The 9,805-nt window shown below is 52.6% G+C and overlaps 1 protein-coding gene across 1 annotated transcript; it reads right to left on the reverse strand.

Annotated features, from left to right (window-relative positions):
- Positions 1-5,611: 5,611 nt before the first annotated feature.
- Positions 5,612-9,225, reverse strand: SPR (sepiapterin reductase (7,8-dihydrobiopterin:NADP+ oxidoreductase); the record flags this gene model as incomplete). Its single annotated transcript, XM_015571464.1, has 2 exons — positions 5,612-7,272; positions 8,913-9,225. Coding segments are annotated over 2 exons (504 nt in total), but the record flags the coding sequence as incomplete, so codon positions are not given.
- Positions 9,226-9,805: the final 580 nt, after the last annotated feature.

The following is a 9,805-nucleotide window of genomic DNA, read 5'->3' on the forward strand; positions in this document are numbered from 1 at the left end:
GTTTTGTTCCAGATGGTGCTGCTGCTGGCCGGGGGTCACAGGGGAATCTGGGGCTCTCTTTGGGCCCAGGAGCAGCTCCCCCGGCTTGGTCACTGTCTTCAGGCCTGGCCTTTTTCTCTTAATGGGGTGCTCATCCTTTATGTGTAACTTAGCGATTTAAAGGCCAAGCGTGCAGGCCTCTCCCCCTCTCCCGTTGCCCTCTTCATATTCCCAACCCTCACCACAGGCTGAGCCAGCCACGGCCCTGTGCTGACCCCAAGTCTGGCCTCGCAGTGGTCCTGATCCTGGCCATATATTGATCTTTAATTCTGACCTCTGACCCCTGACCCTGACTCTGTCCCCTAAACTTCCCTTACCTGGGGACGGCTTCCTTTGATCACTGCCAATACCACATGCGTTCTAAGGTCTCACAGCTCATTTTAAAAATTAATTAATTAATTATTTCCACAGCTCACTTTTTAAAAAAATATATATTTTATTGATTTTTTTACAGAGAGGAAGGGAGAGGGATAGAGAGTTAGAAACATCGATGAGAGAGAAATATCGATCAGCTGCCTCCTGCACACTCCCTAATGGGGATGTGCTCGCAACCAAGATACATGCCCCTGACCGGAATCGAACCCGGGACCCTTCAGTCTGCAGGCCGATGCTCTATCCACTGAGCCAAACCAGTTAGGGCCACAGCTCACGTCTTAATGCTCTAGTGCAAAGTGGGGACACACCTAGATCCACTGAACTGGCATCTGGGTGAAGGAAGAGCAATGGGACAGTAACTGTTTTTTTAAAACTCCCCAGGTAATTCTGACACCGGTCAGCCCCACCCACTTCCACAATACCCACATGTGGGATTTCCTTTAGGGGTCCCCAGGGGGGCTTGAACCCCAACATAGGGACGCCTGGGCTGGGTGGGGACCCATACAGCCGGAGCTGGTCTGCAGAGGCCTAACTCCTAGGCTCTCGACATCACACCCAAACTCTTCAAATGTTTCATTATACACCTGGCAGTGGGCATTCACTCCCTCACTTGGTCATTCATTCATTCATTCATTCATCAAACACACAACAGTGCCTCAGTGGGTAAGGTCTGGGTAAGATCTGTGGGGTACACACTGCCTCTTGAGCCTGGGGCCTGGGATCGCTGGTATCGAGCTGGATCTTTAAAGGGCAGGGCCCAGGCAGAAAATACCTCTGCAGCAGTGGACAAAACCTGAACCAGAGTAGGGGCCAGACTCCTTCAGCTCCAAAAGAAGGTACCAGCTCCGAGGAGTGAGCCCCTCTCTTCCCTTGCTATGGGGAGGGGCATGGGCCTGTGGACTAAGAAACCACCAGACAGCTTCCAGGTTAGTCAGCTAAGGAATCTTTCTGAGCCTCTGGGGTCAGCTGTGTGCGTGTGTGTTGGGACGGGGTAGGGTTAGGCCTGAGAGGTAGAGCCCCCAAATTTAAAAATGAACTTCAGCCGTCAGTGTTGCTCAGTGGTTGGCACCAGCCTATGAACCAGGAGGTCACGGTTTGATTCCCAGTCAGGTCACATGCCCAGATTGTGGGCTCGATCCCCAGTGTGGGCATGCAGGAGGCAATTGATGATTCTCTCTCAACATTGAAGTTTCTATCTCTCTTTCACTCTCTGAAATCAATAAGAATATATTTTTTTAAAAAGAAAATAGCCCTAGCTACTTTGGCTCAGTGGGTAGAGCGTCGGACTGGGGACTGAAGGGTCCCGGGTTTGATTCTGGTCAAGGGCACATGCCCAGGTTGCAGACTCAATCCCCAGTGGGGGATATGCAGGAGGCAGCCGATCAATGATTCTCTTTCATCGATGTTTTTCTCTCTCTCTCTCTCCTCTCTCCCTTTCCCTTCCTCTCTGAAATCAATTAAAATATTATTTAAAGACGAAAGAAAATAAATAAGAAGGAACTTCCTTCTCCCTCCTTTCTCCTTTTCCCCACCGGCTCCCTGAAAATAGAAGCCCAGGCCTCTCCCTTTTCACACTAAAGGTGGGCAGGGCTGAGGGGGACGTATGAGGAGGGTAGGTGAAATGGGAGACAAAGAGCAAAGTAGGGGAGTCTTGCTGGGAAGCAACAATAATTCTGGGGTGGGATGGGGAGGTGGGCTCTACTTCAAAAGTCGGAGACAACATCCAGGCGTGGCCCTGCCTCCCAGCACTGCAGGCGGAAGACCTCAGGATTGGGGTGGGGAGCAAGGACAGCTCACTCCATCCTCTCCTCAGCCACCCTAACCCTTCCCCAGCTGGCCCAAGGCCGAGTCATTCCTCAGTTAACTTCCCTGCGAGCTATCTCGTGGCCTGGTCCATCCCTTCCGCCCCCCCACTCCAGATCACTGAGAGATGCCCCAGTGCCTGGAGAGGTGTCCCCACTCTGGCAACCACCCTGTCACCACCTGGGACCCCAAAGGTGAGGGAGCACAGCTGGGCAGTCTTGGGCATGTTACACAGGGGTGTGCACAGGTGTTGTGAGATGGAATTACGGCAGACACATGTCAGCGTAGGAGGCCACGTTCTGTAGGGAGAGGCTGTGGTTCATGTGAAGGAGAGCAGAAGGCAATTGCCTGGCGCCCAGCTCCTCAAAGTACGACATGGAGAGATGCTAGGATGCAGCAGGACACGGGGTTGTGGTTCTGAGGTGGGGGGCGGGGAAGCAGCAGCTGGGTACCTCCAGGCTTGGCTAACAATGGGCTCGAGCACCAGCCTGCACTGTATTTGAGGGACAAAGGACAGGAATTGGGAGGGGGTGGGGTGCATCTGACCAGCCTAGTCCCAGCTGTCCACCTCGTGGCCAGAGGTGCTGGAGGTCCCTGGAATATTACCCTCACTCCCCTGCTCCTCACAGGCCAGCTGCTGCTCGCCCCCAGCTCAGGGGTATTAAAACACAAAACCAAAAAACTGCCCCGCTCATTCATGCCGAAGACAAAGAGAAACCTTGTTTGTCTTTTGGCTAAGCTGAGGCCCCTGCTCAACCCGGCAGCTGGGCTTTGGGCATGTGCAGGCATGTATTGTGTGTGTGCTTGCATGTGCCCCTGTGTGTACTCTGGGAACACGGATTGTTAACCCTCTGGTCGGTGGCTGCTCGTGGCCCGGAGGCTGGCAAGAAAGTCTCCTTGCCCCAGTGGTGGAGGACCTGGGAGGCTGCGTCCAGGCCCAGGAGCGAGGCCTGGAATTCCCTGTGGCCAGAGCCAGTGGGTCACTAAGGAGGCCGTGGGGTCCGCCAGGGGAAGTGATCCTGGCCTTTCTGCTTCTCCAGCTCCATGAGGGCCCCTGAGAACCCAGAACCCTATAGGACATGAAGACAGAAAGACAGGTCTAGGGTCATTTCCAAGGCTCTTAAATCCCTGGGCGCCTAGAGGACAAGTGTCAAGCGTGAGAGGTTCTCGCCACCTCGTGGGGACATGCGGTACTACTAAGTCCTGGACAACCAGGCTGGTGGGGAAGGAGAAAAACTGCTGGAACGTCCACTAGGGGTTGGGCTGGCGCTGACTATCCTCACACTTCCATGGGCACAAGGGGTCTGGTAGGGAAATCCACCCAATACCCACCCAGGCTGGCCCAGCCCCACCTGCAGAGGCAAACCTGATGCCTCAGAGGCTGTCGGACCATGCAACTTCAAGCAGTGATGGCGAACCTATGACACGCGAACTCATTTTTTGGGGTTGATTTTTCTTTGTTAAATGGCATTTAAATATATAAAATAAATATCAAAAATATAAGTCTTTGTTTTACTATGGTTGCAAATATCAAAAAATTTCTGTATGCGACACGGCACCAGAGTGAAGTTAGGGTTTTTCAAAATGCTGACACGCCGAGCTCAAAAGGTTCGCCATCACTGACTTAAAGGAAGGTTTGCAGGAGGAATGTTAGCGCTCATCTGTCCTAAGGAGAGCCCCGGAAGGGAGGGGCCCTGTCTGAGACCCCACAGCACCTCCATCACAGAGGGCAGTTACACTGAGGGTTGTTGACCTCAAGGTCCATGCATTTCCCATAGGTCCAGGGAGTCCAAGACAGTGTCCAGCCTGAAGCCCGACCTACCGAGGCCCAGATCAAGAGCAGCACAGTGAGAGTTCTTGCCTCGGGTTAGCCCGTGGGAGGGCATCTGGGACATGAGGAAGAGATGAAGCTGCAAGTGGGGCTCTGGGCTGATCCGGATCTTGATATTAAAGGGCAATGAGTAACAGTAGCTTCTATGGGGCAAATACTGTGCTTAACATTACAAACATTGGCGTATTTAATACAATGGCCCTTTAAGGAAGGCACCTGATAATCCTTTTTAAAAAAATATATATATTTTATTGATTTTTTACAGAGAGGAAGGGAGAGGGATAGAGTCAGAAACATCGATGACAGAAAAGCATCGATTAGCTGCCTCCTGCACACCTCCTACTGGGGATATGCCCGAAACGAAGGTACATGCCCTTGACCGGAATCGAACCCAGGACTCTTCAGTCCCCAAGCCGACGCTCTATCCACTGAGCCAAACCGGCTAGGGCTAATCCTTTTTTTTAGATAAGGAAATTGAGGCACAGAGAAAAAACTTGCCCTGGGTTACAGCTGGTAAGTGGCCAAGCAGGGATCTGTGTATAGCGATTTTGACTCCAGTGAGTAAAAAGGCTCTGAGTGAAAAAAAAGCATGATTTGCTTGCTCCCTCCTAGGAAACCCAGCAGGGCACCGCCAACTCCAGCCCAGGGACTCCCTCCAGCCAGAGGAGCTGCCTTTCCTCCAGGAGGCATGGCCTCGGTGCGCCCTCTGCCGGGCACAGGAGGAACAAAGAGTTCCCTGCTGCTTGGTCAGACCCAGGCCTGAGTCCTGGAGATGACTGGCAGGGACCAAGCTCTCCTCCCAAACACAGGCCAGAAAGGGGCTGGCTGACCACCACTGCAGAGCCCCCAGCTTGTCCACATCTACTCACCTGCAGAAGGGGGGTCTGGTCCTACCCCTGGTTTCTCAGCGCTTCCCTCTCTTGGAATCTTGTCCACCTTCCCCTAAGGCAGTTCTCAACCTGTGGGTCGCGACCCCTTTGGTATTGGAACGACCCTTTCACAGGGGTCGCCTAAGACCATCCTGCATATCAGATATTTACATTACGATTCATAACAGTAGCAACATTATGAAGTAGCAACGAAAATACTTTTATGGTTGGGTCACAACACGAGGAACTGCATTTAAAGGGCCAGAAGGTTGAGAACCACTGCCTAAGGCAGCCATGGGCAAACTACGGCCCACAGGCAGGATCCAGCCCATTTGAAATGAATAAAACTAAAAAAAAAAAAAGACCGTTCCCTTTTATGTAATGATATTTACTTTGAATTTATATTAGTTCACACAAACACTCCATCCATGCTTTTGTTCCGGCCCTCCGGTCCAGTTTAAGAACCCATTGTGGCCCTCGAGTCAAAAAGTTTGCCCACCCCTGGCCTAAGGCATGTTGGTCCTAGGCCCATTCCAGGACCTGGACCATGGACCAGGTGGGTATAACCAGAAGGGCCCACAACAGGCCCCTGAGGAGGTGGGATCCATTCAGAGCATTGCCATGTGGGCAAGGGGTAGACATGCTGTTATACTGAAATTCAGCGAGTCCAATAGAAAACGCCACAACCAGAGGGTCGAATTTTAGAGCTTTTATTTCAAAGCCGACGGCGACCACAAAAGGCTATCGCCACTCCAAACCTCGAGGTCCCAAAATGAAGTTAGGGGTAAGCTTATAAAGGCAAAAAGAGCAAAAACCCCTCTGGGATTGGTGCTGTGAGACCCCACGTCAAGGTCTGGCCTGGCACCAGCCCTGACAATTCCGTCTGGGAGCGTCAGTTTATGGCCTTCCCAAGGTGGTAACAACGCTTAAGCAAACAGGTCCTGCAAGATAGATGATTTAAGAGGGAGCAGTGACCAGGCCATAGACTGATTAAGAACGTACACCAGATTTCCAACACAGGCCCAAATTTCCAGCCCCCCACCCCCCTTCACTTTCCCATTATTCAAGCAAGCATATTTACAGAAGCTAGAAATAGCATAGTTACTTATCTGGTTTAGTTATATCCTGGAATTAACAGGTCAATGGACCATCTGAGCCTGAGAGGAAATCCTAACAAAATTTATGGGAATGAAAAGGGATGCCTAAGGTTCAGGTAGAGGGCAAGGGGATGAAAGGAGTCAGTTCTTTCAAGGTCCATTCTTCAATGGGAAGCCAAGAGAGCCAGGGAAATGACCCATCCCTACAGGCTGGACCCTCATAAGTCAAGGGTGAGGAAAGGTTAGTCAGGACTGGGGTCACTGTAGGCAAAAAAGCATGAAGGAACAGGTGTCTGGGAGTGCCCATCTTGGCCAACTTTGTTTGAATCTGGAAATAAGGGCAGCACCCCATGTTTGGGTTAATTGCCTCAGGAATACCCCTGGGCCCAGCAAACCAGGGGCTTAGTCATGGGCCCTGTATCAGAGGCATGACTGTACTCCAGGCACTAATAAAGGACAATTCACACTTTATTTGTAACTGCCTTTGACATGTACAAAAACTCTCAGTCCCCCACCCCCCATCTGGGGAACAAACAGTAGGTTCTGGAGAGAGAAGGTATAAGAATGAGGCTTTGAAGTTCATAGAAGGTCCTGTTACCCTGAGTAAAGGGCATCCATATAGGCTGAAACTTGGCCGTCCTCCCTCCCCGCCAGCCCATCTGTGAATCTACTGGGCCCTCCTTCTTGAAGCAGCTTCCCCCTCTCCCCCCATGGACTGGCCATGGAAGGAGACCCAACCCCTTCTCTTCAGTGTTTCAACTTCTTGTCCTACTTTTGCCATCCTTGAGATTCTATGCCTGGAGAGAGAACACCAATGCCCATCACTTCTCTCACCTAACTCCCATAAGCCTCCGCCTAACTCAGGGTGCTCAACACAGACTCCTAAGAACTGAGTGCCCCAGTGACCTCACAGCTGGCTGGGTCTGAGAGCAGGACAGTAGGCATGAGTGCTTATCTGTGTAAAGCAGAGTTGGTGGTGCCATTGTGGCAAGATGTGAGGAGGCACAGGGCTTCTGGGTGTGCCCGAAAGAGGGGGAAGAGAGCCCCAGGAAACCAAGGATAGGGGCTTATTTATCGAAGAAGTCAACATGGGCTCCAGACTTGAACATATCTTTTTGAAGCAAGTTTAGCAGTTTCTGGGCTGACATCTTACAATCCACCAGCTCCCCCTTTGTCTTCAGCTCCTGCAGCCTTTTCCGCAAGTCTGGGTCCACAGAGGTCTCCCGGGCCACCTGCTGCATGTCTGTATCCAGGGGCCCTAGGGGATAAAGAGCAGAAGATGAGGGGGCCCTGCTGTGTGTGTGAAGTGGGGTGGAGTCAAGTGTGGCCAGAGGCAACACTTTATCTTGGCTAACACGTGTGGTCAGAGGCTTCACTCTGTCACTATTGAGCTCAAATTCCAATGCCGACTGAACACGGTCCCTCCAGACCACCCGGTGTACAGCCAAACTTATTATCTCCTGTCCAACCAGCGCCTCCTCCTAAGGTGACGTCAGTGAACTTATAGGCATTTTCTGTTTTTCCTATCAGAATCTGGAGTTAATGGGCCTCAGGGGCACAAAGTAAAGAAATCCCGTGGCTGCAAAAGCCAGCCTCCTGATCCTTGAATGTCTTTCAATCACCTGTGCATTCCTAGTAAGTGGGGACTTGCTACTTTGCCAAACAGCGTCCGGCCCCCTCTCCCCCACTTTGGACACCGGTTACAACATTCTTGCAGAGACTGAAATGAAACCACGACCTTCATTCAGGCCCTGGCAGCCTTGCAAAAAGTTCAACTTCCTCCTAGTTCCCAGAGTCCGCTGGGATCTAACCCAGTCACATGGCATTCTGGAGTCTGCTCCACTCCTGGCTGTGGTTCTTATTTGCGCACAGTTGACTAAGTCCTAGGCTGAGCTCAGATTGGCGGCTGAGTTGCCTATTGGCTGGAAAAGTAACCGAGTATGTGTTAGGGAGAACGGGGTACTGGAGAGCATGAGGAAGTAGAAATGGCACTGGTCATGAATTTGGAGGTGAAGTTTGATCCTGGGACTTTGATCCTTGGACTTCTGCCACATCTGAACTTTGGTCAGGTCATTCTACCCCTAGGCCTCCAGGGTGCCAAGAGGAAGAGACTATTGGATCTCTAAGCTGCTCAGACATTAAACAATAGTTGTCACCACCTTCTAATTGCAGCAACGTCAAGCCTCGCTTTTCAGAAAGGCACAGTGGCATCATGATCGGGCTGCGAGAAACCACGCATCACAAGATCCCCGACACTTTAACCTCTGGGAGGGCCCTACCTTATTTACCCCAGAATTTCCCCCACCCCCAACCAGTGTTCCAGCACAGTTCAGGCCGATACCGTCTGCATTCAACAATGTCTGTGTGTTCTTCACTCAACTAGCATTTTCTGCAGACTGATTCAATGGGGTGCTCTGCTACGTGCTGGAGACATGCAGGCACATTCCCCGCCTTCAAGGCTTTCCTATCAAGCTAGAGAAGCATACAAATGACGTTAATATAGTGTGGTAACTCCTATCTAACAATCTGAAGTGCTAACAATTAGATCGCCCTTCACCATGAGGGATTTTCACCTATATTTCCTGATTCAGTCCTCCTAACTGCCCTGAGAGACAAGCAGGATCTTCCGTTTTACATGAGGAAATGGGGTACAGGCTGGAATTCAAGCCGTCTCTCAAACTCTAATAGCTCAGCCTTTCTGCTCCCCACTCTCTCTCCCCACCCTCTCACTATGGCTCCCTGCTCCTGCCAGGTCTAACGTCCTTGGGCCCTTTATTTCCCTTAAGGAATGATTCAGGGACACTATATTTGGAGGGACCAGACTAGGCCCCTTGCCCAGCCCCCAGAGGGGAACCAGCTGGTTCTGGGGGACAGGGATGGCAGTAACGTCCCACCTACCTGGAGCATAGCTCAGCACCCTCACACCAGGCTCCTCTGAGGCCAGCACCTTGAACATCATCTCACGGGCAGCCTTCCCCGCACAGTACAGTGTCCAGCCCTTGAAGGGCTGCAGCGCACAGAGGGAAGAGATGTTAACCACAGTCCTGCTGAGGCCAGGACTGTCCGGGAAGGCCCTCAGGATGCAGGAAGTCAGGCAGAGCATGGAGGTTAAGTTCAGAGCCCAGTAGCTGTTCATTTCAGCAGCATCGGCCAGGTTGACGAAGCCTTTGGACACATCCCCAAGCGTGCCTGAAAAACCAGACCTTAAGGATCACCCAGTGCAAGCGGGCTTTCTCTTCTCCCGGCCCTCTCCAAATTCCTCCAGACACCGCCTTCCCATCCAGACCTATCGGAGCCGTCTCCCAGGGGCTTCTGAAGGCGCCTCTCCCTTGGCAGCTCTGCAGACGCACACACCCGGGGCGCCCACTCACCCCAAGTTGCAGACGGAGAAGGCCCTGGTCCGGGACTGGGTGAGAACTCTGGGGCCATTAGCAGAAGCGGGGAAATTTCCTAGAACTGGGAGACCCACACCCGGACTCAGGCCTCCGCCAGAGGGCGCCGAGCAGGACGATCGGGAAAGTTCCACGGGGCTCCAGGAAAACCTGGCCTTTAACCGGGAGGGGCGGAGGGCGGAAGGCGAATGGGGCGGGGGGCATGGAATGCAATGCGCACAGGGTCCTCCTCCACACCTCAGGGAAACAGCCAGGCTTTCGGGCGTCTTTTCTGACGCCGAGCAGTCACCTTTAAAGTTCCCAGCGCCGGGGGCAGCGAGCGGGAGAAGGGAAGGGCGCTGAGCATTCCCAGCGCCCACCCGGGGAGTCGGTGCCCGCCGGCGGGCGTCCTACCTGCAT

This window comes from Myotis davidii, unplaced genomic scaffold (genome assembly GCF_000327345.1).
Source record: "Myotis davidii unplaced genomic scaffold, ASM32734v1 scaffold247, whole genome shotgun sequence".
Classification (NCBI taxonomy): domain Eukaryota; kingdom Metazoa; phylum Chordata; class Mammalia; order Chiroptera; family Vespertilionidae; genus Myotis; species Myotis davidii.